The following is a 26,989-nucleotide window of genomic DNA, read 5'->3' as shown; positions in this document are numbered from 1 at the left end:
CTCTCTTAGTGGCAACTTCTTGGGGTCTCAGGGCCACCTCTCCTTCCGGTACCCTGGTCCTCCTCCAGGCTCTCGGGAAGCAGACCTAGCCCCCAGGTTAGCTGAGGTTGCTTTATTCTTTCATTCACCAGTCTGTAGTTTAGTACCCTCTCCCCCATTCCTCTGCTGAGGTCTCTGATTTCCTTCCTTCCTTCCCCTCAAAGAGGAGGAAGCCACACTGAACAGCAGCCTTGGTCCAGTTTTAGACTTAGGGAGCAAAAGAAGTGGCCAGTTTAGGATAAATGTCCAGGATGGGGTACAGCAGGGGTGCCTGCAAGGGGAAGACTGACACAGACGTGTGCTCGCACGTGTGTGTGAGAGCGAGCGAGAGCAGGCACAACCACAGCCACCTCCCAGAACCATCCCAGTCATTCTTTCACTCACTCATTCACTCGACAGTCCTCTGTTCAGCACAGACCATGTGCAAGGCTCTGCACTAGGTGCTGGGGATTAAAAAACAAAAGAAAGATAAACAGCAGGGTCTCCACCCTTAGTGGCAAGCAAGTCGAGCCCCCATCAGAGCACAAGAGGATTTGCATCAGGTTCACACATAGGAGAGGGGAGTTGATCACTGGGTCTTGGAGGATCTCTTCGTCCTGACTCAGGAGGCCCCATGTGGAGATCCATTTAAAGATGATAATAATAACACTCAGAGAACAGCTAACACTTAAAGAGGGCTGCCTGTGTGCCAGGCACCACTGAAACATTTAGCAGGTTGTCTTATAACATAGGCATTTTGTTAGCAAAGCAAGTCAGTGAAAAAGGTGCTATTCTCACTCCATTGTACAGTTTAGGAGACCGAGGAGGTAGGGGGATGTGAAGCCACTTGCCCATGATCACACAGCTAATAAATGACAGAGCCAGCCTCACCCAAACCTTTCTGACCCTTTTTTCCCATCTGTAAAGGCATAGGGGAGGGACCCTGACATCCCTTCAGCTAAGAGATGGGGAGTTCCCAGGCAGATGGCAGGAAACCAGAGCTGCTGGGAGTCAGCAGGCAGGAGGTCTTCTGGGAGGAGATTTAGGGCAAAGTGGAGGAGGGGCACCCCTCCTGCTGGCCCCTCCCCACAGCTGACTTCTATTCCAACATTGGGTTCCAGCCAGGCATGGGGATGGGGTGGATGACAGTACTGGGAAGCTGCTCCAGGATTTACAGCCTGCCAGAGAGTGGGCAAGAGCCATCTGGGGGCTGCTGGCTGCTAGTGGCTTCAGTGGCTCTTCCTCCCACCCACCCACTGGGGGAGCAACCACAGCATGGAGTCAGTGATTACGTATTCCAGGGCTGCATGTCCTTGCTCTGGGGTTCCAGCTGCTCCCAGCCCAGTCCAGGCTTCAGTCACCCAGAGGCAAGTGGAGCCTCAAGGTTGATGAAGGAGCCAATAGCCTGTGTCAGAGGAGCAGCCAGGCTGGTCCTAGAGATGGGGTCTGCAGCTTCGTGGTGGGGATGGGGTTTGAGCTGCTTTGGAGGAGGGAGGTGCTGCGGGGCTGGGGATGGGCATCTCCCTCAGACCCCAGATCTCAGGGAGGCACCCATTCCTCTGTCTCTGGGCTGGGCTTCTCTTCTCCCCTCTGGCCCAGTGTGGTTTACTGCAGCTTCAGCCTGGGGTAGGGGAATACCTGTGTGAACCAGCTTAGATGGTATCTTTGTGCAACTTAGAAAGATACAGAAGCAGCCCCTCACTAGGGACCAGGCTTGGTGAGCAGAGCCGGGTTTGGGTTTTAACCTCTGCTTGCTTCTTGAGCTGGGCATCTTTGTCCTTTTTTCTCATCTGTAAGGTGTAGGGGAGGCATCAACTCTCCTTTATCCAGCTGACTGCCACCTAGTCCAGGACTCCCTGCACACACAGCCCCTCCCCACTTCTAGGTCACCCATGTGGCAGGCAGAGCAGGGACTATCCTTTTCTCCCAAAGAAAGAAGCTGAGGCTCAGAGAGAGGAAAGGAACTGCCCAAAGTTACACAGCAGATCAGTGACAGAGCTTTGTGGGCCAAATTCTAGGGCCCCTCAACAGCTGGCACTCCTTCCAGCCCTGGTGCCTTTTGGAAGCTCTTCGGACACTGCTCCATGTGCCTGTCATCTCTGTACTTGTCTTTCTTAACTGACCTTGACAGAGGACTGGCCAGACAATGTACCAAGTGCTGGAGAAAAACAGGTCAGCATTTCCCTCCTCTCAGAACTAAATAACAAATGAATGACTGAATGAATGAATGCGTGCATGAACAAATGAACATTGAGCACCAACTCTGTACCAGAAACTACGCCAAGCAATTTGCTTATTTAATCACAACTCTATGAAATAGGTTCTAAGATCTTCATTTCATAGGTATGGAAATTGAGGCTCTGAGAGGTTAAGTAACTCATCCAAGGACAAACAGCAATGTCAGAGCTGGGATTTGAGTGAGAATTTATGTGTCTTCAAAGCCAAACAGGTTCTTTCTTCCTTTTTTTTTTTTTGGTTGTGTTATAGAATTTCCTCTTTTAAAAAAAATTCTTGGAACAACTTCAAACACTTTCGTTTATTTGTAATGGAATTTATTGTTTTCTTTCTTATTTTATAAGCAATGTGTGTTCATTGCAGACAACTGGAAAATACATGAAAACATAAAGTAAAAAATAACAGTCATCCATAATCCCCACCCCCTAGCGATAACCACCATTAGCATTCTGATGCATTTCTTTGCAGTATTTACATATTTTTATATAAAATTGGTGTTACACCATATAGCCAGTTTGATACCCGGCTTTGTTAATTTGCACTATTTCGTGAATATTTTCTTATTCAAGTAAATATTTTTTGAAAACTTGATCTACAACGACTGCATATATCCATTCTTATACATTTGCATTTATTTAATCTAACTCTGCTTTTGACATTCAGGTCGTTTCTAATTTTTTGCTAGTAAACATAGCATTCAGTGAACATCTATGTAATTTTGTTGTTTAGAGGCAGGGTCTCACTCTGTTGCCCAGGCTGGAATGCAGTGATGTGATCATAGCTCCCTGCAGCCTCCAACTTCTAGGCCCAAATGGTTCTCCTGCCTCAGCCTCCCAAATAGTTGGGACCACAGGAGTACACCATGCCTGGTGATTTTTTTTTTTTTTGGAGAGACAGGATCTTGCTTTGTTGTCCAAGCTGGTCTCAAATTACTAGTCTTAAGCAATCCTCCCTCCTGAGCCTCCCAAAGTGCTGGAATTACAGGCCTGAACCACCATCCCCACCAACATTTGTAAATCTTTGGACACATTTCTGTTTATTAGATTCCAAAAGGGGGATTTCTTGGGTTAAAGAGCATGAACAGTTTTATCTTTAGAACATATTTTATAATTGCTTTCCAGAAAGCTTGTGTACTTTACCTTCCACCAGAAGGGCAAAGGGATGCATGAGTTCTTTAGCCCCGTGGTAACACTGGGTATCACTGATTTTTTAAAAAATAAAACATCTTTCTCAAGACCTATTTTTCCCACTGCAACTCCGCTCCACAGGAACTGTCTGGTATCATGGGTTAATAATTCCCCCATTTGGCTATGGGGAAATACGGCCCTGGAGAGCAGAAATGACCCGGTAGGTCAGACTTGCCAATCAGCCAAGGAAGAGCAGGCCTGGAACACCGGCATCCTTCCTCCCAGTTCAGAGCCCTCTTCTTTGTACCCTTGGCCTCAGCTTCCTCCACAGCAGCTCTCCTGGATTGGGAGTTTTTCCCAGGACCAGTTCCCCCCACCCCCTCAGCTCATACCACCTCCTGGTCCTCCAGGTCTGGATTGGGGTGGGGTCACTGGGCGGAGCCCATTTCTGGCCTCTTCATCATGGATCACATGGTGCCTGGGATTCTCACCACTGGCACTAATCGTGGCTTATGCCCCCTCTCATTCATTCACTCATTCATAGGTTAGATTAAAAAAAAAAAAAAAGATGTTTGGCATCCATATGGGCCAGGCACTGTTCTAGGCTCTGAGTACTTGTATCATTAACTATCAGCAATGCCAACGTTATGCTCTGCAGGTCACAGCCTCTTCATCTTCTTCACCACCCATTCCTACTTAGTGCTTTGTGCCAAACATCTGCCATGATAACACCTGGGATGCTTTATAAACATACATATCCAGGCCTCTCCCCTGGAAATTCTGACTGTATAAGTCTGGCCCCTTCCTTGGGCATTGTTTGCTCTGGTTCCTATATTGAGGCAAATCCAGGAGCAACTGCTAAAGGATCCCTAAACACTAGCATCTGGCGTGGATGTATGCATGCGTGTGCACACACACAGATGAGCAGGCCAAGCCCCTTCCCAGCACCCCCAAACCCTGCTGGCCCACCTGCTATGCCCCGAAACACAAAGTCACCAAAGCTAATAATGGTGCTTTTTCTGATTTGCAAGAGATTAGTTTTAATTTGGAGACAATTAGAAGTAGAAGCAGGAGGCATCTGATCTTGATTAGAAGCAGGGAGATGGCCAGGGGAGCCCACACCCTCAATCTGCCTGGCCCTAGCCTCCACAGAGATTCATTTACACACCCAATAAGGTGGGGTCTTGCCTCTGCACTTGGGGAGAAGTTTGTCTGGAAAAGGCAGAGGGCCCCTGCTGTGCTCTCAGACACCTAGGGCAAGCCTGAGCGGGTAACCCCAACCTCAGAGAGGTATGGAATTGACATTTGTTAAGCACTCACTATGTACCACACCTCATCCTATGCAAAGCTGGGCCAGCCCCAACGTCTACCAATACCCCAGTCCAGCTGGATAGGCAGAGGTATGAAGAAACAACTATGTGCCTTCTAGTGGTGGGGATGGCTTGAGAGACCTCTGTGCAGGCACAGGGACACGGAGCCAGTGTCTCATGGCCCCAGGGGAACAATACAGAAGTGAGTAATGAGAGAGTTCCCAGATCACATGCGTTTCCCTCACACCCAGACTCGGCTCCTCCTGATCTGTTGGAGCCAGAGCCAGCCAGCACAGAGGAGGAGGGGCTGTCTGCCTAGGATGGTGGCCTTGAAAGGTATCAAAGAAGGCTTCAAGGAGGAGGTGATGCCTGAGCTGGGCAATGAAAGGATCCTCCCATGTGCAAGTCTTCTCTTGGGTCCTGTTGGGTTGGATACCCTCCTGCAGGACTGATCAAGCCTCTATTCATGTATTTGTGTCTTTGGGTTGTGAGAAGAACAGAGGTGGTCCAGCTTATATGGAAAAGATCTTTTGCTAGGCACAGTCTGGCAGGGGCTGGGGATGCTAGGGAGAGCTGGGAACACTTCAGTCATCATCCTTATCCCCATGTGCAAAAGCTGCAGTCATGCAGATACCCCCCTGTATGGTATCTCTATATTCTACTGGGGAAACTGAGGCCAGGTGGGGCAGAAATAGCCAATCCCCATGTATCACTTTGCTAGGGCTCCCATGAAAAAGTTCTACAGGCTGGGTGGCTTAACAGAAATGTATTTGCTCACAGTTCTGGAGGCTGGAAGCCTGAGGTCAAAGCGTCGGCAGGAGTGGTTTCCGGTGAGGGCTGTCTTCCTGGTTCACAGACGGCTGCCTTCTGCCTGCGTCTTCACGACATCTCTCTGTGTACGTCGGCATCCTGATCTCTTCTTATAAGGACACCGCTCATACTGGATTAGGGCCCACCCTCACAGCTTCATTTTAACTTAGCATCCTCTTTAAGGACCCTATCTCCAAATACAGTCATACTCTGAGATGCTGAGGGTTAGGATTTCAAGGGCAGGGCACCGTTCAGCCCATAACATCCCATCATAAGTCAGAGAAGACATGGAGAAGCCCCTTCCCTCAGGAGACGGCAGCAAGGGAGAGGGTCTCAGGGCCAGGCACAAATGCCTGAGGCTCAAATCAGAGCCCAGGCTGTCAACAGGAATGGTCTGCAGGGCAAACTGGGGTCAAAACAGGGTTGCAGCCTGGGGGCACAGTGGAGCCAGGGTTCAGAATCGGGCCCACAGAACTGTTGTGAGCAGCCTGCTCTGGAGGTGAGGGGCAGGCAGGTGCCAGCCTGTGTGTGTTGGGGGGGGGGTATGTGTGCCTATGGTATGTGTGCCTGTGTGTGTGTGCGCGCGCGTATGTATGCATATATGTCCTCCCAGGTCAGTCTGGAGGGCGTGGGCACCCCTTAGTGTTGTGCATCCAAGGTGGGTCCAAGCAGTGCGTTCCACCCCAGTCTCTCTTCTCTTCCACCTCCGGTCCTGGCCTGACCTGTCTCTGTATTGATCAGCCTTCCTTCTCCCTATCCCGCATCTATCTCCCTTCAAGGAAACTTCCAGTAGCTTTTCCTCCCATGCCATGCTCCATAATGTCTGGTGGTCAGAGCTCTGTGCCGAGATGCGGCCCAGCATCCATGTTAGCACACACGCGTGTGTACGCTCAAGCACACAGTGTCTCTGAAAACTTGACAGATCAGGTGATCTGCTCATTCCATCAGTCTTACCTCCTCCCTCTCCAGCCACGCTGGAAGGCTTCCAGGGCCATCTCCACCTCCCAGGGGAAACTGAGATCCAGAGAGATCAAGCAGGTTCCTTTAAGCTCCAGAATAAGTGAGTGGGAGAACAGAGGTTAGTGCTAGGGTCTCAGGGATCCTCCCTGCTCCACTGCTGAGAAGATTGCAGGGCCCCAGCAGGATGGAGTGATTCATGGTGGTGATGGGAGAGGCTGCTATTTGCCACAGTGACAAAAATACAAAAATTGCAATGCCCTAATGTCAGCTTTCTGCCTCCCTCTTCTGAATGCCAGCTATTTTCTTGATATAAGTTACTTCTTCTTCCAGAAACTCAGCTTTCTTATCTGCAGCATTGCTGACAGGGTCCAGAGCCCCTAGGCCTGGTGCCAGGAGCCCTCCCGTCAGTGGCCACCCAGTCTCCTCCTGGATGCCCCAAGGCGGGGGACAAGGAACTCATTACCCCCACAGCATACCAGTCAGTATTGGGCTACTCATTCCGAGAATTTCATTCTTTCAGCAAAAATGTATTGAGGGCCTGCTATGTGCCAGGCCGTGTTGTAAGCACTAAAATAGAGCAGGGAGCAAAGCCATGTCTGTGCCTCTGTGGAACTTAATTTCTAGTTGGCAGAAACAGACACATGCATATAATCTAGAGTTAGGTGGTGGTAAGCGGTATGAAGAAAATGAAACAGGAAAAGAGAGAGAGAGATTAGTGGCAGAATGGGGGAGAGGCAGTGCTACTTTAGATAAATGATCAGACAGATGTCCCTAAACAAAGCTTGATGAGAGAGAGAAGAGAGGGGGGGAGAGAAACATGTGACTATCAAGGGGAGAAAATTCCAGGCAGAAGGAATGGCAGTGCAAAGGCCCTGGGGTAGAAACATTTTCTCAGTATATTCCAAAAACAGCAGATGGTTTGGATGATCCAGGATCTTGGTTTTGCCAGACCAGCTCCTCCCTCGGGGCATGGGAGGATTCAGGTGGGGCATGCAGTCACACTTCCCCAGTCCCTTCCTTCATGCCCCTCTGAGTCCGGTGCCCATCTGGTGGTCTCTGCCCCTGCTGTGCTTCCAAGGAATCCAGATGGTCAGCTGCGAAGTTGGAACAGTGAGAGAGGGCAAAGGGGACTAAGTGCCACTTAGAGAAGCTCTGGGGTCTCCATCGCCCCTCCCACCCTGTCCCTCTCCCGCCTAGATGGTGAGTACTGACAGCTCACTGACCACAGCTGCTCTTCTCCCAGCTCAGAGGGATGAGCATGGGGCCCCACCTTGGCCCCAGCACTCAAAGGCCCTGGACATCCTCATACATGCAGCAGCGCCCCTGCCCTGGGCTGCTCTGCAGGTCCCAGAGGATGTCCTGTCCTTAGCCTTTCAGCTACTCTCAACATCTCTGTGAGGGGGAGGGGCTGATGTCACCACCGCAGTTTTAGAGGTGGAAACTGAGGCTCAAAATGGGAAGCAACTTGCACAGTGAGCCTGTGGCAGGGAGAGGCCTTGCACTTGAGTCCCAAAGCCTGTTCTCTTGCTGGCTGCTGCTTCCAAAGCAGAGTTCAAATGTGGACCCTGCATTTCCACATGTTGGCCTCAGGACCAGCATTCCCCAGGCTGCAGGGACACATTCTGAGACCTCAGGCACCAGCCAGAAAGGCTCTCCCCATCTCTGCAAACAATTTCCTGTCCTCATTTGGACTCTGCTGCACACTGCCAACCCACTATCAGCTCCCAGCATTTCTTGTCAATTATTTCCCGGGTTGGTCCTAAGGGCTGCTCGGGTCCTCCCGAGTGGAGCGTGCCACAGGAGTGGTGGCGAGAGCACATGCCATGCCTCTTAAAACAACTGACCCCAAGGGCCTTTGTCATGTCTCAAGCCCGTTGCCTTATTTTTTGAACGAGGAAGATTAAACTGCAGTTTTTTTTTTTTTTTTTTTTTAAGGATATTGAGACCAGAGCCTCAAGAGCAGGGAATTTTTAGTTCACTGCTTTTGCGAGGAACTAGATGTGAATGTTTGTGAAACTGCCAAAGTTTAATTGACAGTGGTAAAATGATAAATATGCATTAACTGCAATTAATGTCTAGAACTGACTAGGAGTCTTCTCTTTGGGACGTAGGTCTCTGCAGATAACTCAGTGTAGATCAGCCATGATTTGTTGAAGGCTTTCTTGGTGCAAGGGCTGGTAACTAACTCCCACAGAAGGCAGGAATGGGAGGTCCCCTCAGAGAAGGACAATGCTTTGAGGAAACTCCCAGGAGTTGAGGGCACATCTTGGAGGGCTTCACGGAGGAGGTAGCATTGGAGCGGAACCCTGGAGGAAGATTCAGATTTGGATGTGCACAAATAGGAGAGAACCTAATGCAGAGGGTGCAGCATGAGCAAAGGAGGAGAGATAAGGCAGCATCCATGAGTGTGAAGGACAGTGAGTTGTCCAGTTAAGCCATCAGCAGGGGATTGGGAGGAGGAGTCCTAGGAGAAAAAGGATTCTGACACCATATGTAGGGGGCCCTGAATGTCACACTCAGGTACAAAGTGAGTTTGGATTTTATTTTGCAAGCAGATGGGAGAGCTTCTTTGATAATACACACATTGGTGTTGTGTTGTACAATTTATAGAGTGCTTTCTTATTTGATTCCCAAAAACACAGCAGCCTGCGAGACCAGCATTATTATTACCATTGTCCTGATTTTAGAGTTGAGGAATGTGACTCGGGGTTCTTGGGGAGATCCAAAATAAGATCTTGAACCTCAAACCTCCATTTGGGTCCTTCCTGTTCCTTGGCAGTGTCCAGCAAGTTTTGAGCTTGGAATGAGGTAGGCAACAAGGTCTGATTTGTGTCTAGGAGGAAACCCACTCTGGCTGCTGTGTGAAGGAGGAGAATGCGAGAGGAGGGGAGACCCTGTTGGCCAGTGGTATGTCACCATAGTGACAGGAGTAAGGCCGGAGCGGGGGCAGGAATGGAGGAGAAGGGGGCAGCCTGAGGCGGAACTGCCAGAACTTGGCAGCTTCCTTGGTGGGTGGGGAGAGGAAGTTAAGAGGAGGGAGGAGGCTCATGTTTAGGTGTTGGAGACTGAGGATAAAATTCCCTGTTTATGTCTTGTGTGGCCAATAGGAGAAGGGAGACCTGGATCCCTGGAGACCCTACACCAGCTGAGACAGCAGGTGCAATACTAAGGAGCTTGGGTTTGAGAGTGAGGGGACCCCAGGTTCGAGACCCATTGCTGGCCCCTTTGCCCATGTGACTTGGTCAAGTTGCTTACATGTCCTGCACCTTAGTTCATTTATCTGTAAGATGTTAGGATTGTCACTCAAAAAGGAAGTTACTGATAGAAAACTGGTTGCGTGGATGGAGATCATAATAATGCCTACTTCATCGGGAGTTTGAGACCAGCCTGACCAACATGGAGAAACCCTGTCTCTGTTAAAAATACAAAATTAGCAGGTCATGGTGGCACATGCCTGTAGTCCCAGCTACTTGGGAGGCTGAGGCAACAGAATCGCTTCAACCCGGGAGGCAGAGGTTGTGGTGAGCCAAGATCACACCACTGCACTCCAGCCTGGGCAGCAAGAGCGAAACTCTGTCTCAAAAACTAAATAAAATAAAATAAAAAGTAATACCTACCATAAAGCATTGATCTGAGGATGGAATACACTAAAGCCTGTCCTGCACAGAGCACAGTAAAGCATAAACAGGGATCACAGGGACTCTTCAGCAGAGTCCACTCAACCCCTTATGCGCGTGACTTTGAAAGTCCTCAAAATGGCACTTTGAGGCAGAAACAATTTGTATACTTGTTTTACAAGTTCAGATGCTGGGGATAGAATCTCGTGAAGGTTCACAACCTCATGAAGGCGATAGTATTAGCTTTACCCCTTTGTCGCAGGTAAATAAATGAAGCCGTGGTGGGAGGGTAATTCACATCACTAAAGGGAGTGCCAGGCTTGGAGCTCGGGAAGCCTGGCCTGAGCCAGGGTCAGGGCCCACTGCAGGATGGACAGCCAGTCTGAATCTGCCCAGCTGGGAGAGTGGGCAGCCCTCTGTGGGGTGGGAGGGAGGAGGCTGCGGCGCTCTGGCGTCGCAGTGTGGCCTCTCCTGACCACCCTGGGCCTCTTTTCTCTGTCTGTCCCCAGCATCTGGCCGCTCCCACCCGGCCAGCCCCAGCCCGCCGGGACCACAAGCCAGCCCGGTGCTGCCAGTCAGCTACCGCCTGTCGCACACGCGGCTGGCCTTCTTCCTGCGGGAGGCGCAGCCCCCGTCACCCGCAGTCGCCAATGGCTCCCTGCAGCGCTCCGAGCCCTTCGTGGTGTTCCAGACCAAGGAGCTGCCGGTCCTCAACGTCTCGCTGGGGCCCTTCAGCACCAGCCAGGTGGTGGCGCGGGAGCTCCTGCAGCCGTCCAGCACCCTGGACATCCCCGAGCGCCTGACGGTCAACTGGAAGGTACGGGCCTTCATCGTCCGCGCGCGCGTGCCCGCCTCGCAGCCTGTGGCCCAAGTGCTGTTCTACGTGGCCGGCCGGGACTGGGACGACTTCGGTGTCACTGAGCGGCTGCCCTGTGTCCGGCTGCACGCCTTCAGGGATGCCCGGGAAGTCAAGAGCTCCTGCCGCCTCAGCGGGGGCCTGGCCACTTGCCTCGTGCGGGCAGAACTGCCCCTGGCCTGGTTTGGGCCCCCTGCCCCGGCTGCGCCGCCCACGGCCCGCCGCAAGTCCCCGGACGGGCTGGAGCCCGAGGCGGCTGGGGAGAGCCAGCAGGCCGAGCTCTACTACACGCTCCACGCTCCCGATGCGTCGGGGGGCTGCGGGGGCTCCCGCCGGGGTGCCGGGCCCGGAGTGGGGGCCCGGGCGGAGAGCCCTACCCAGCACCCCCTGCTGCGCATCGGGAGCATCAGCCTGTTCCGCCCGCCCCCCAGGAGGACCCTGCAGGAGCACAGGCTGGACAGCAACCTGATGATCCGCCTGCCAGACCGGCCCCTCAAGCCCGGGGAAGTGCTCAGCATCCTCCTCTATCTGGCCCCCAACTCCTCCTCACCCTCCAGCCCCAGCGTTGAGCACTTCACACTCAGGTAGTAGGGGAGATAGGTGGGGGTCTGGCTTCCCTTCCTAGATCAAATGCATCCCTGACTCCCTGTGGTTGGGGGTGGGGGGAACCTCCCAGCTGGATCCCTGTCCAGCATCCTAATCCTAGGTCTGTCACTCAGCACTTGAGCAACCTCAGGAAGATACCTCACTGATTGGAGCCTCCATGCTCTTATCTAATGGCAACAAACATTCCGGCCCCTGTTTCTAGATCTCATAGAAATGGCATAATGGTAAAGAAGAAATATCAGTTTCACAAGCATAGATATCCAGAATAATAGAACTGGAGAACTGGGATTAGAAGGGACCTTAGACATTTTACAGACAAGGAGACTGAGGCCAAGGAAGAGAAATGGAGACCACGAGGAGCCTTTTGTGTGTGAGCCAACAGGAGCGTGCACGCGTGTGTGTGTGTGTTGGGACATTTACCCCAGTCTTAGAGTTGGGAGAAAAATTTTCAGAATCCCCAGCTCTTTCTGTCCTACACCACGAAAAAGACACAGTTTGCAAATTCAAATATGCCTTAAATTATATCACATCCTCCCAAAACATAATATTTCACAGTAGGAATCTATGGTTTGAGTTATGTGGGTGACTCTGAGGACACCCACAAAATGCTCCCCTACCCCCAGGCTCTCTGCGGGACCTGAAACATCACCATTAGCCTGCAACTTGTTTAAATATTTCCATCTCTCCTCAGCGTCCTACCTTCAAGTTTAAATACTCTTGGAGAGGGTCATGCCTAATTCAGTGATACCAGAATGCGAACATAAGTGAAATCAGTCATCAGAGATATTGGGTTGCATTAACAGGAGTAGAGCATGCAGAATGAGAGAAGTGCCAATCACCTTCAGCCAACGTTCGTTAGAGTACTGCTGAAGTGCTGTATTTAGTATGGGACACTTTATGTCCAGTGTCCAGAGGAGAGTGACTGGCTGTGAGGTGATTGAGAACTATGGCAAAACCAGCTGGAGGAACTGAAGGAAAGAGGATTCAGAGAACACCCACTCACCTCGCCAGCTTTTTGAAGAACTACTACAGTTAAGATGGAGGGGAATTGTTCTCTGTTGCCCAGAACCTGTGGCTATTTTAGTTCAACCATATCCAGGGAAGATCTTTCTAGTTTTCACTGGCTTCCTGAAAAAGGAATGGGATGTGTGCAGCAGTAGTGAGTCTCCTGTCACCGAGATATGCCAGTAGAGGTTAGGCAAAGACTTGGCAGGGATATGGTAGAAGAGATTGCAGCTTTCAGCAAGGGTCAGAGTTTTCAGCTATGTGATACCAGATTCCCCAAATTCATCGGAAGCATTCTTCTGAAACATCCAGGACTCAGGGTAACTTAGCTCATCTGTTCTCCTTCCCCCCAGTGCAGCCTAGAGGTGGTGGCCAGCTGGGCCACTTTGTATCATAGCCTGACCCTCTCCCTCTTCTTCTTCCCACTTTGTCCCAGGGTGAAGGCCAAGAAGGGTGTGACCCTTCTAGGTACCAAGTCACGGAGTGGCCAGTGGCATGTGACCTCGGAGCTGCTGACTGGGGCAAAGCACTCAACAGCCACTGTGGATGTGGCCTGGGCTCAGGGCACACCCCTTACCCCCTGGTGAGCCCGAGGTGGCACATCTACCCACCTCTTTACAGAGCAGCCATCTGAGAGGAGTGGGGAAGCTTTGAAGGAGGCAGCTGGGCTTGTGGGGGTGGAAGGGCTGGGGCTTGGTCAATGGGGTTGCTGAGGTCTGGGGCTGGAGCACCTCAGATGGGCTGGAGAAGGCTCAGAGGGTCCCATCCGGCAGCTGCCAGGGAGGGTTGGGGTCCACACTAAGGGTTTGTGAGCTCCTGGGCTGTACCCAGCCCTTCATCTTCTGCTCTTCTTCCCTCCCCTACCCTGGCAGGGAGGGCCAGGGCCCCTTGGAGATCCTGCAGCTAGACTTTGAAATGGAGAACTTCACCAGCCAGTCGGTCAAGCGGAGGATCATGTGGCATATCGACTACCGTGGCCACGGCGCCCTGCCTGAGCTGGAGCGGGCAGTCACCGAGCTGACGGTCATTCAACGGGATGTGCAAGCCATCCTGCCCCTGGCCATGGTGAGCAGACAGGTGACTGGCCCGGCAGATGCCTGGGTTATGCATGTGTGCGCATTTGTGTGACAAGAACGTGAACCACTGAGTATATGTACAAACCGACGTTGTGTATGTGTGACACTTCCTGCCACGCTTAGGTATTCCTGCAAGAGAAGGTGTATGCATCTGTGCTATATTTGTGGAGCCATGAGAACAGCAGATAATCAGGGGGACAGAGGTGGGAGATGTCACCATGGAGGGACCACTCATGGGAAGTTTGCAGGAGGAGGCAGCAATGCTACTGCCTCAGGTGTGAGTCCAGGAGGTCAGCTGGGAGGAAGGGCTCTCAGAGATGCAGGGCGTGTCCTCAGCAGCACACTACTTGGGCAAAGGTACAATCTGAATTGTACCATTTTGAGCAGTTTGTTCAAAAGAACAGTAAATTTTCAAAGAGTGTCCTGGAGTGGTAGGGCTGGAGTGATTGTCTGGGGCCAGCCCAGGGCAGCTTGAATGGCCAGGCAAGTGTGTTAGACATTACTGTGTGAGTCCTGAGAAGCCTGGAAGCTGTTTAAGAGGAGATGGCACAGGCCTGGGGGAGGGTTGTTTCCTGGTTGCACAGTGAGGTGGACCCTGAGGTCCCTGCAGAAGCCCGAGTGAGCAGACCATCTGAGAAGGAGTGCAAGGCAGGGTGGAGGCCTGTCCCTGCACACATGTGCAAGTGTCCCCCTGGAAGGTTGTGCAGCTGAGGAGTGGGGGGTCCAGGAGCCGGGGCCATGGCTGATGTGTCCTGGGACAGAAGGGGACCAGAAGCACAGCCCCCTCCCCTTCTCCTCCCTGCAGGACACAGAGATCATCAACACAGCCATTCTGACGGGCCGGACAGTCGCCATCCCTGTCAAGGTCATTGCCATCGAGGTGACTGGCCTCGTCCTAGATGTCTCTGCCCTGGTGGAATGCGAGTCTGACAATGAAGACATCATCAAGGTGGGCATTCTGGAAGGTGGGGACCCTGGGGAAGAAGCCCTAGGCCTTCAGGAGAGTGGAACCTCAAACCAGAGTCCAGGTGGCTGAGTCTTATTCATCCTCTGAGACTGAACTCATGTCTCCCTGTGCTGACTCCTTCTGTTGCAGCAGCTGCTCCATCCTTTTCCTCCCACAGCACTGGCCTTACTGCGTCCCAAGCTTCACCACGCCTCTATGAAAAGGTTCATTCCCAAGTCTGTGGACTCCCATGGTACACCCTCTTCCTGCCCCTGGATATTGCTTTGGCCATTCTGGGAGGGCTTTTTGTAGGAATATGAAACAGGCCAGAGAGGAGAAGGCAGTGTCAACAACTTGAACTCAATCTAGCAAGACATTATTGAACCCTAGTGTGTGGCAGACACTTGGCAAGGTAACGGGAGGCAGGTGAGGGAGAGGATCCCTCAAAGACCTGCCCTGAACCCAGAGTGTGAGTGATCAGATGAAGACAATGGAGCTCAGGGAGAAGACTCAAGACACACGTGAGTTAGGCCAGGCAGGAAGGTTGTGTACTGAAGGCCCCACACCTAGCTCCTCCAACTCCTAAAGCCTCCTCTCAGCCGTGAGCTCCCCCAGCCCCCCTTTGCCCCCGAGTTCCTCCCCAGGGGCCTACTCGGGCCCCGGGTCCTCCACAGCCCAGCCCACATGACAACCATCTAACTCAATGACCTAGCTAGGCCACCTCCCCAAGAGGGCTCCAGATTCATTCCTTGAACAGAGATGAGGAGTTGGGAAAAGGAGGCAGTAGAGTGGGCAGTGGTGTGAGCGGATGTCCAGCCCTGGTACCTGTGGGATGGGCCAGATGTTCACGGTGCCACCCGTTCACTGTGCCACCCTCCAGCAGGCACCAAAATCAGATGATTAGACAACTGAATCTGTTCTTGTTCCTGTAAACAATTCAGCTTGAAGGAGAGCAGGAGTTGGGATGCAGGTGTCCTCTTCCTGCTCTGTCTATGCTTTGCCTCTGGGTCCCTCTGAATCTGGGGAGCATGGGGCTCACCTCATCTCTCTATGATCCAGGAAGGATGCCTTCCAAGGGAGCCAGTGCAGGTGGTCTGGTACCCACCCCCTTCCACTGTATCACCCTCTTCAGAGAAGCCTCAGTGGAACTGTGGGGCTGTCCACTGCTGGCAGACTGGGATGGGAAGAAACAGGCCTGCTCCCAGGGGCCCTCACCCAGCACCTTCTCTGCTACTCAGACTCCCCCACCCCAGCCCCAGAGCAGACCAGAACCAAGTTATGCTTGCTTTGATACCAAAGGGAATTGGAGAAGATTCTAAATGAAATTGGTTACAAATCTCAATGAAATATACTCAGGTCCGTATGGAGTTTGCCACATTCTAATTGGAATTTGCAGGTCCGCAGATGGAATTGTTTGCCTTCTGAAGTGGGAAATGAGCATTTCTGGCAGGGCTGCTCTCCCATCCCTCCACCCACCCCTCTGGGACGATGATGGGAGCTGGCAGGGTTTGGGATGCCTCGGGGGCTCATCTCCATGGATGAGCCATAGTCCCAGTGCCCCTGGGTCCTTCCAGGGTCTTCAGGGCACCTCAGCCCACCAGCTGAATGATAGACCTCCCACCAAACTCAAGGCTGTGCACCCATGGATGCACACCAGCATGAGCACCTAGGTGCATGTACACACAGGATCCAGGGTGCCAGGTGTGTGCGTGGGCATATTTAAAACACAGAGCCATCTGCATTTGCCCTAAAGTACTGGCAGTGACACCTCTGTGAGTAGGCACAGGTATCCACCAAGATGTACTCGGCAGGCATGTGGTTTCCCTCCAGGGAACCTCTAGGAATGCAAGTCGGTATCCAGGTGGGCAGGCAATTAAAACAGCCACATCCGTTGGTGACAGCCATCCACCCATCTGTGCTTGGGGTTCTCTGGTCCCGAGTTTTCCTCTCCTGTTCCCTCACCTCCACACCTGGTCTAGCAGCCCCCCGGCCAGAAATTAACTACCTACCCATTCTCCTGGGGCAGCCATGCCAGAGAGGCCATGGAAGACATGGGCCTGCCCCTCATCCCCACCCACTCCACCTCAACTTCCACCCTGCCCAGTCAAGTGCCCATGTCCTTTTCTGCATCGTAGAGGACTCTACCTGCCAGACCCCTGGCTCCAGAGCCCTGTCAGTCCTGCTGGGGGAGGGGAGCCAGCCCTGAGAGGCCCCTCACCCAGGAGCCTCCTCCAAAGTGTGGCTCTGGCAGGTCAGGAATAGCCCCTCTAAAAGCATTTGCATGTTGGCTCCTCATTAACGAACAAAAGCCTCCCACAGAGGGCACCAAGGGGTAATCTGGAGAAAAAGCAGAGGCAGAGATGGAAGCCAGGACACCCCGAGGAATCAGTGCCTCCTTCCCTTCACCCTCCTGGGACTTTCCCTCTCCTGAGACTTTCCCTCCTTTTGTCAGACTGAAGTCCCCTGCACTGCCTCACAGGAGGGCAAGATGTGCCAACTGTTCCTCCCTTCCCCCAGGTATCCAGCAGCTGCGACTATGTGTTTGTGAGCGGAAAAGAGTCTCGAGGGTCCATGAACGCCAGGGTCACCTTCCGCTACGACGTCCTCAATGCCCCCTTGGAAATGACAGTCTGGGTCCCCAAGCTGCCCTTGCACATTGAGCTCTCAGATGCCCGCCTCAGCCAAGTGAAGGGCTGGAGGGTACCTATCCTCCCCGACCGGAGGTAAAGCTCCCCTCTTATGGCAGATACTTGGGATGCTCATGGGTGAATACAGCCTCAGCCCATAGTCTGATCTGCATATGGGCATAAGGCCCTTGGTATACACAGTCTGTAGGTTGGGTGTGCAGTCAACAAACTTTCATTGAGCAGCTACTGTGTGCTAGGCAATGGCAAGTGTTTGAGAGATGGGGTGAGTGTGGCCGGTGCCTAACCCTGCCAGTCTCAGTCCAGCAGGGGAGAAAGGCATACGAATGCCACAGAGCATGGTGGTCGGTGGGAAGCCCTGTGTGCAGGGAATCAAGTGGCACAAGGAGAGAACCCCCTCTTCCAGGGTAAGTTAAGGCAGGCTTCCTGGAAGAGGCAACTCTTGAGCTTAGTCTTAAAGGATGAACTGAAAGGAGTTGGCTGGGGAGACAGGGTAAGAGAGCAGTCGGGCAGACACAATGGAGCAGACACACCTGTACACATGTGCCCCAGCCTGGGCACACGCCAAGGCCACAGTAGCAAGTGCGTGAGTGCAAGCACACTCTGACTCATACGCAGGCTCCCTTTTGGGCTTGGGTGCCCATATGTGGGGCATATACGAGTATACTCACCACATTCCAATCACCCCCTCAGAGCTGCTGGAGAGACAAGCCCAGCAGGGAAGAGAAGACAGGAAAGTAACAGGCAGCTAAGAGCAGGAGGCGGGTGGGGCTGGAGAGAGAAGCAGCGGGTGAGAGAAACAGGCAGCCAAGAGAGAACTGGGCTGAGTTCAACTCAGATTTGAAAGAGCAAAGTGGTGTAGACCAGTACCTGTCAAACTTTAAAGTGTACACGAATTACCTGGGGATCTGAGTAAAATGCAGATTCTGACTGGGCAGGTCTGGGATAAAGCCTGAGAGTCTGCATTTATGACCAGCTCCTGGGTGATGGCGATACTGCTTTGAGTAGCAAGGATGTGATGGACTCTGAAGCCAGACAGCCTGGTTTAAATTCTGCCTCTGCTCTTTGCTAGCTGCGTACATTTGGACTACTTATATAATCTCTCTGTGCCTCCGTCTCTATCTGTAAAATGGACACAAGAACAGCTGCCGCATAGGATTTTTGGGAGGATTAAATTAACCCAGGTAAAGGAACCCTCTGAATGAATATTCTGGTCACTTGATCCTCCAGTACACCAACAGAGCACTAGCTACAGAGAAAAAACTTGGCTTTCTTGCCAGAGCGCACCTTCCTGGTAGTAAACCTCTCAATTTGGCATCTTATGCAATGTGCATAGACTGAGAATTTCCTACATCATCAAGTCCAGGTTCTGTTTACTTCACAGTTTATCAATGTGTGTCTCTCATCTCACATTTGACTAAAACCAGCAAGAGGAAACCAGGTTGCAATTTCCATACCTTGCTTGGAAATCTCCTCAGTTAATTGTCTAAGTTCATCACCTACAGGTTCTGCTTTCCACACAACTGCAGGACACAATTCAGCTAAGATTTCTGGCATCTTATAAGAAGGATCACTTTTGCTCCAGGTTAGAGCTTAGAACAGTGCCAGGCACAAGTTTAGTGCTGAAGAAAAGGCCAAGGCAGCAGTTGCTGTTAGGATTTGACAGCAGCTATTCCCAGGCATGGGTTAAACCAAGAAGAGGCAGAGAGGGACACGAGGTAGGGTGAAGAAGGTGCCTTTCTAGGAGAGAGAAGGCTGGGACTCCTGGCTCCAAACTTAGAAGGCATGAGCCACAGAGGAGGTTTGCTTTTGCAGAGCTTCCCACCACAGGGAGCTGGGAGGACCCAACAGGGCAAGGGTGAGGGATGTGAACTGTGCAGGTCAGAGTCAAGGTGAGAAGCCTTCAGCATGGCACGTCCCCACCCCAGGTCAGTCCGGGAAAGCGAGGATGAGGACGAGGAGGAGGAGGAGCGGCGGCAGAGTGCGAGCCGTGGTTGCACCCTGCAGTACCAGCATGCCACCCTGCAGGTCTTCACCCAGTTCCACACTACATCGTCTGAGGGCACCGACCAGGTGGTCACCATGCTAGGCCCGGACTGGCTGGTGGAGGTCACCGACCTAGTCAGTGACTTCATGCGGGTGGGCGACCCCCGAGTGGCACACATGGTGGACAGCAGCACGCTGGCAGGGCTGGAGCCAGGCACCACCCCCTTTAAGGTAGGTATGGTTTCTGTCCCAGCACAAAGGGGCAGGGCCAGGATCCTTATTTACCTGTGGGTACAGAACTCAGGTGTTCCCAACCCCAATTGGCCCCCGGAACACACTCCCCTGCCTGCCTCTTGTCTGAAATTCCACATCAAAGGTCAAGCTCTGTTTGCTTCCTCTGGTAAAAGGTCTTACTCCAAGCTGTATCAACCTTTATCAGTCCTCAGCATGGTGACTCAAGCAGACCCCTCCTTGAGAGCAGAGGAGGAGCAGGTACGAGTCAGCCAGTCTAGAGTACAGGAAGGTGCATTTGGTGATCTAGGAACTCAACTTGGACCTCTCCTGACTTGTTTCTACCCTGACAATGGGGTGGGTAGAAATCATCTACCTAAAAAATTGTTATGATCCATGGGCTAGAATCTGCCTGTAGACATATTTTCTTTGTTCAATTGATCCAATCTGTTTTAAATTGGGAGATTTCTCATTTAAAAAATACATATAGATTTCTGGTTTCACAAAAAATGAACCTGGCAACAATCAGCTGAAGCCAGTATTGGTACCTCCTTTATAAGAGAATGAGTTCCCTCCTTTTCCACAGTGCTCACCACTCCCTTTTGTCTCCCTGACATTGAGGTTGCACATGGGTGCAGGAGTTGTTGTTTTCCTTTGAATTGGCCCACCTCTCTCATTGGTGTTCCTGCCTGGCTCCTGTGAGCCTCTGACCCTCTCATGACCTCTGGACACTGGTTCCTGGTTGCAGACCTAAGGCAGAGCTGAGGAGTCCTGCCTCCCAGCCTGCCTCACCTTTTGGGCCCCACTTCCAGCAGTGCTGGGATTTCTCCCTAGTTGGGGATCTTGGATAACTAGGGTGGGGTGCTGTTTTCCTGGCTCCCTCCCACCCAGTCCCACTCTGTCTCAGGTGGTGTCTCCACTGACGGAGGCTGTGCTCGGGGAGACGCTGCTGACAGTGACGGAGGAGAAGGTCAGCATCACACAGCTTCAGGCCCAGGTGGTAGCCAGCCTGGCCCTCTCCCTGCGGCCCAGCCCTGGGAGCAGCCACACCATCCTGGCCACCACAGCCGCGCAGCAGACCCTGAGCTTCCTCAAGCAGGTGGGCCAAGCAGCCGGTTTCCAGCCAGGAGTTGGTGGTATGGAGGGAAGACTGGGAGGCTCTGCTTTGCCCTAGCACCAAGAGTCCCCAAATTAGGGCTTTAGGAAATGGAAGATCTCTGCCCTTCATGTCCTGTGCACCTGCCAACCCCACGGCTGCATCTACACGGGAGGTCTGAGCAAGGTCTTGCTTGCTGCTCTTGCCACCCGAGCATGTTCCCTCTGAGGGTCTCCCTCCTGGATTCACAGATGGCTGTCACCTCCAGGAAGTACCCTCACCCATCTCTGGAGCCCCAAGTACACACCGTAGGCATAGCCACAGGACGAAAGTAGAAAAGTGATAGGTGTGAGTCCTGGGGAGTGATGAGTGAGCATCAAATACTGAGCTGGGAGTCAGGACATAGGGGTCCTCTGTCCCTAACTTGCTCCATCACACCAAGACAATCACTTCTCTCTGAGCCCTGCTTCCTCATCTGGAGGGGTGGTAATTCTCAGAAGGTTTTAGCCAACAGGCAGAAGTGGGGAGTGGGTGTGTATTCTCAATGGCCAGTTGTCTGATGGGGGTAAGCCCAAGGTCAGGCATGGAGACACCAGCTCTTCCAGCAGCAGAAGGGACTTGAGGTAGACCTAAGGCAAAACTTCCCTTTTGCACCTTAAGGGGAGAGGGGTGAAGTGGACAAGAGCATCCTCAGAGCAGTATGAGGCCTGGATGCCATGGCCTGGGGTTTACCCTCCCCACAACCTGTGAGGAGGACTCTCGCTTGAACAATAGTTCCTGTCACAAGCCAGACAGTTCCAGAACTGAGAATACAGCAGGAGCCAGAGGTCCTTGGTCCCTGAGCCCATAGAGCCCAGAATCTAGCAGGAAGCCCCCTGAACAAGCTCTTTGACTCTCCCCTCCTTCTCTTCCTCCTCCAGGAAGCCCTCCTGAGCCTCTGGCTCTCCTACAGTGATGGCACCACAGCTCCACTCTCCCTCTACAGCCCCCGAGACTACGGACTGCTGGTGAGCAGCCTGGATGAGCGTGTGGCCACTGTGACCCAGGACCGGGCCTTCCCTCTGGTGGTGGCTGAGGCCGAGGGGGCAGGGGAGCTGCTCCGCGCAGAGCTAACCATCTCCGAGAGCTGCCAGAAAACCAAACGCAAAAGCGTGCTGGCCACGACCCCTGTGGGCCTGCGGGTGCACTTTGGAAGGGATGAGGAGGACCCCACTTACGACTACCCAGGCCCCAGCCAGCCAGGGCCTGGCGGAGGCGAGGACGAGGCCCGGGGAGCTGGCCCGCCAGGCTCTGCGTTACCCGCACCAGAGGCCCCCGGCCCAGGTACCGCCAGCCCCATGGTGCCACCCACAGAAGACTTCCTGCCACTGCCCACAGGCTTCCTGCAGATGCCACGGGGTCTGACTGACCTGGAGATCGGCATGTACGCACTTCTGGGCGTCTTCTGCCTCGCCATCCTTGTCTTCCTCATCAACTGCATCGTTTTCGTGCTGCGCTACCGGCACAAGCGCATCCCGCCCGAGGGCCAGACCAGCATGGACCATTCTCACCACTGGGTGTTCCTGGGCAACGGGCAGCCGCTGCGGGTGCAAGGGGAGCTCTCGCCGCCGGCAGGCAACCAGCTAGAAACCGTGCCCGCCTGCTGCCACGGTGACCACCACAGCAGTGGCAGCTCGCAGACCAGCGTCCAGAGCCAGGTGCACGGCCGGGGCGATGGCTCCTCGGGAGGCTCGGCCCGGGACCAAGCAGAGGACCCCGCCAGCTCGCCCACCTCAAAGCGAAAGCGGGTCAAGTTCACCACCTTCACCACGCTGCCATCAGAGGAGCTGGCCTATGACTCGGTTCCCGCTGGAGAGGAGGACGAGGAGGAGGAGGAAGAGGACCTTGGTTGGGGCTGCCCCGATGTGGCGGGCACCACGCGGCCCACTGCACCCCCGGACCTGCACAATTACATGCGCAGAATCAAAGAGATTGCATAGAGGTGCCAGCTGGAGTAGCAGGGACTCCCCCCACAGGGTCTACGTGGAGCAGGACACAGCCAGGACTCCCAGTTCACATTGACTCTGGGCGGCTGAATTGATTTTGTAGCTTGGCTCTGTGCGGGGCAGGCCCTGACTCCTGTGACTGGGCCTGCCCTCGCCTCACACCGATACCCTCGTCTAGCCCCCTGCAGGTGGAGCACTCTTCCTCCAGTGGTTCTCAAGGAGGAAAGCAACCCCAGCCTCTGTTCTACCCTTTCCAAAGCTCCTCCCATCTTAAGCAACCCCCTGCCGCAAGAGTGAGGCAAGGAGGTCCAGCTTGGGGCCAGGTGGGCGCACGCTGTGCCTCGGCCCCGCCTCCCATCCCCCCTGTTGTACCCCTGTGCAGGGGGCCCTGTGGGGGTCTTGTGTCACAGGCTGCACAAAGACTCCTCAAACCAATATTCAGGGATTTCTGTCCTGCAGGGTGGGGAGGTGGTGGCTGCCTGCCCTGCCAAGGATCTTGCTGTGGATGAAATATATGGGGGTTGGGGGACAGTTGTAGCATCTGCCGGCATTCGGGTGCCTCCCAGGACAGGGAAGCTGACTCTACAGAGAGGTCTGGTGCCAAGCCAGGCACCTTCCTGAGTACTCAGGCCTCTCACCCCTGCCCCAGGGGCTTTGGGCAGGGACCCAAAGGGGGAGGAGTCCTGGATCCATCTCTAGCCAAATCACACCCCAGAGCCAGAGGCCTGGGGACCTCCTTGCCTCCCCTTCCCCCACAGCAAGGTCAACACTACTACGCCTTAGCCACCCCTCACCCTGCTGACCGCGCCTTCCCGCCACAGCACAGGGCAGGCAGTCACTTATTCCCCACAAGATGGAACCTGGGAGGGCAGTAGAGGGCACCAGGGAATGCTGTGAGGGACTTCAGGGTGGGCAAACGCAGAAGGGAGCCAGTGTCGCCCCTACCCCATCCCACAGCCATTTTTCTCTCGGGTTCTTCCCACCACTGTGTCAGATTTTTCTTAAATAAATGGAAGCAGTCAGACCGGAGGTGGGGGCAGCAGCTCCCGTGAACAGACAGTACATGGTGGCTGGCTTTGTCTCTTCCTTGTGTGCATGGGTAACCACACTCTCACAAAACGAGTACACACATGCAGTGGGCACACTACGTGATATGAGACCAAAACTCGGCTAGACTAGGCTGTGGTCCTGCTCTTCCTCCCCCAGCATGCAGGTCCCTTCAGACCCTCTGGTGCTTTGGGATGCCTAGGTCAAGGGATGAAGAATCCGCTGACCCACAAATGTGTCCTTACAAAGAGATGCCTCCTCTAAGGCTCTGTCCTGATTGGCTCAGGGGAGGAAAGGACCTGCCTCAGGATCTGCAGATAAAGGTCTTCTGGGGGGCACAGAAAAATGAGAGGGGTGAGAGGGTTGGTGTGCCCACCTGAGTTATTCCAGCTTCCTTCGTGCCTTCAGCCCACCTCTCGGAATCGTCTCTCCCACTTGGGGTTGATGGAGAAAGCCTGGGGATCTACATGCTAGAAGCCAGACAGGAGAGAGCACAGGCGTGTTGGGGTGCCCCTCCCCATCAGTGGGCTGTGGGCTAGCTGCACCTCATGCCACACTTGAACTATGAGTGTGCACACAGCCTCTCATGAGGCCCTGGGAGCCCACACCCCAGCCCAGGCAGCAACCTAGGGGGCACAGGAGCTCAGCCAAGGCTACCTGGCTAGCCTCCAGTGCCCATAGACAGGTGGCTCTGGCAGCATTGGGAAAGGAAAGGGACAGTAACCAGCATGTGTCCCAGGAGCATCCAGCAGCAGAACTGGGGCTACTCTGGCACCTGCCCAGACTTGCTGTTGCCCACTGTGGAAGGAAGCCTGGCCTCCCACCGTCATCTGCTCAGCGGATGGTGCAGCCCAGGCTGGTTGTGAGGATTAAATAGGTTCATGTGTGGAAGGCACTCTGCACAGTTCCCGACAGCAGACAGATTCCTAGTACAGATAGCTGCGCATTGAGGGTATCGATGAATGGACTTTGCCACAACCAGGTCTTAATTTTCAGGCAAGGCATAGATCTGAAAGGAAGACTAGAGACTGAGCAGCTGTGCCCAAGGTATGTTTAGCAACAAAGAATGGATGCTGCTCAGCAACAAGTCAGGAGCTACCAGAAAGCTGAGCCCAAAGCAGAACCACAGGGGGGGCTCTCCTTGAGTTCCCAGAACAGCAGACATCTGCCATTCAAACACTGCCCTGACCACATGCTCCTGGAGGGGTATGGTGGTCTCAGTCATTTTTTTAATCCCCTTGTGCTTAACGTGGTCCCTGGAATTAGCAAATGCTCAACAAATGATTGCCTCCCAAATTAAGTCCAAATACAAACTATAAATGGCTTTCTCATTATCCCTGTTGGGGGATAGTGCACATTCTACCACCTTACTTGAGGTTTATCACTTCATCACCTTCGGGTTCTCATAAGAGAGCTGAGGAGAGCATAGACGTAAATCCAGGAAGAATACCCCAGGTTGGGGGCATGTGCTGGGTGGGGTGGGTTGCTTGGAACATGAAGCCATTTGTTTCTTCAATGTATTAAACTCCTGTTATGCCCTGGACCCTGAAGGGGAGCCTAGGAAGCAAAACTGTGGCTCTGTCCTCAAGGAACCCCCAACCCCATAGGGAAGATGGATAAGTCAGCTACCCACTGTCATTTGTGATAATGACCAACCTTTACCCTGGGTTGAGAGGGCACAAAGGAGGAGAGGAGGAGACAACTGAAGCTGAGTTTGCTGAGGACAAGGCCAGGGACAGTCCAGCAAGGACAGAGGCTACAGGCTCCACACCCTGTGTTTTGCTGCCTGACTTTGCACTCGCTTTCCCTGTGCCTGGAACATGGGTCCCTGGCGAGAGGGGAAGCACAGAACACACATGCAGGGGTCTGGAGGCCAGAGAGGGTGACGGGTCCAGCAAGGATGGGAATCAGGCTCACACTTGAAGTTCGGCGCTTGTAAAGGAAGGGAGGATGGAGGGGAAAGGGGACCAGTTAAGATGATGCTGTAGCAGAAAGCATGAGGCCCTGAGCCAGGGCAGTAGGAACAGAGAGCTGGGATTCAGCTACAGAATCCACCCACTCCTCACCCCACAGGAGGACGATGAGGAGGAGACGTGAACTGCTTGGCTGCAGAGATCTCTTTCCCAGATGAACTTCAGAGACCAGGCTGCCCCAGGCAGGAAAGTGGAATGTTGTTTGCAGGCACCCAGGGTTTCACAAACAGGGAAACGAGGACCTAGAGAGGAGGAACAGTTGGCCTAAGGCACATAACAAACTCGGAACAGAGCCAGAGCCATGCCTGCTGCCCTGTTCTGTAATTTGTGTCTCTCTCTCCTCATCCCTCACCCCGTGTCCAAATGTGAGAACTCGAAGCAATTGCAAGAAACGTCAACTCCTGACCCTCATGGAGTTTGAACGGGAGCTGGCTTGGTTCGAACGCAGCAGGACATTAAGTTAACAGCCCCTCTGGAATGGCCCCGGTCCTGCACTCCTCTTTAAAAATTTGTCTTCAACCCCCAAAACGAATCAAGGGACCTTGTAAAGAATAGTTATTGACAGAGAGCTGCTCAGGGAGCCCCAGGGAGCCAGGCCCATGAATCAGCTTGCTAGCAAAGTGAGATTTCTCAGACAGCCAGGGCCAGAGAAGGCAGACCAGGAGATTCAGAGTAACTGCCCAGAGCTCACCCTACCCGCCCCCACCACAGCCCTACACTGCCTGCTATCCCCTCCACACCAGCCCTGGATGCTCCTCCATGCTTGTCTTTGACAAACACTGACCTCGGCACAGTGTACTACTCCACTCAAGAGAAGGCTTCAGGCCGGGCGCGGTGGCTCAAGCCTGTAATCCCAGCACTTTGGGAGGCCAAGGCGGGTGGATCACGAGGTCAGGAAATCGAGACCATCCTGGTCAACATGGTGAAACCCCGTCTCTACTAAAAAATATACAAAAAGTTAGCTGGGCATGGTGGCACGTGCCTGTAATCCCAGCTACTCAGGAGGCTGAGGCAGGAGAATTGCCTGAACCCAGGAGGCAGAGGTTGCCATGAGCCGAGATCGCACCATTGCACTCCAGCCTGGGTAACAAGAGTGAAACTCCGTCTCAAAAAAAAAAAGAAGGCTTCAGTGAGTGGGGGATGGGGAGTGAGGTTGGAACGCAGTTGAGAAAATGGAAAAACACAGTAAGTGGGCCAGGGAAGGAAACTCTCATTTGAAGGGACAAAACGTTCTAAGATAGGTAGGCAGGGACTCCTGGGGTCTGACAGTGCATTTGCCATGTGACCTTCAGCCGATACGTCACTATTTCTGAGTCCTGGTTTCCCCATATGTAAAAACATGGGAATCACCACTTCTAGGCAGTGTCCTCGTCCTCCCTGAAGAGGCCCTGCTAGTTAGACACTTGTATTTCTTTTTTTTTTTTTTTTTTTTTTTGAGACAGAGTCTCACTCTGTCACCC

The 26,989-nt window shown here is 53.3% G+C and overlaps 1 protein-coding gene across 1 annotated transcript in view; it reads left to right on the top strand.

Moving 5' to 3' along the window:
• The window catches only part of TMEM132E (transmembrane protein 132E), a 67,211-nt gene extending 43,640 nt beyond the window's left edge, over window positions 1-23,571 (top strand). Inside the window, exons 2-9 of the mRNA XM_035300844.3 lie at window positions 10,587-11,517; window positions 12,981-13,127; window positions 13,417-13,609; window positions 14,426-14,569; window positions 17,084-17,289; window positions 19,140-19,428; window positions 20,336-20,527; window positions 21,445-23,571. Coding sequence (XP_035156735.1) covers window positions 10,587-11,517; window positions 12,981-13,127; window positions 13,417-13,609; window positions 14,426-14,569; window positions 17,084-17,289; window positions 19,140-19,428; window positions 20,336-20,527; window positions 21,445-22,503 — 3,161 coding nt within the window. The 3' untranslated portion in view covers window positions 22,504-23,571. The remainder of the gene's footprint in view (window positions 1-10,586; window positions 11,518-12,980; window positions 13,128-13,416; window positions 13,610-14,425; window positions 14,570-17,083; window positions 17,290-19,139; window positions 19,429-20,335; window positions 20,528-21,444) is intronic.
• The last annotated feature ends 3,418 nt before the right edge of the window (window positions 23,572-26,989 follow it).

This window comes from Callithrix jacchus, chromosome 5 (genome assembly GCF_049354715.1).
Source record: "Callithrix jacchus isolate 240 chromosome 5, calJac240_pri, whole genome shotgun sequence".
NCBI lineage: Eukaryota > Metazoa > Chordata > Mammalia > Primates > Cebidae > Callithrix > Callithrix jacchus.
The sequence above is the reverse complement of the archived record's forward strand: the minus strand, read 5'-3'. Positions and strand labels throughout refer to the sequence as shown.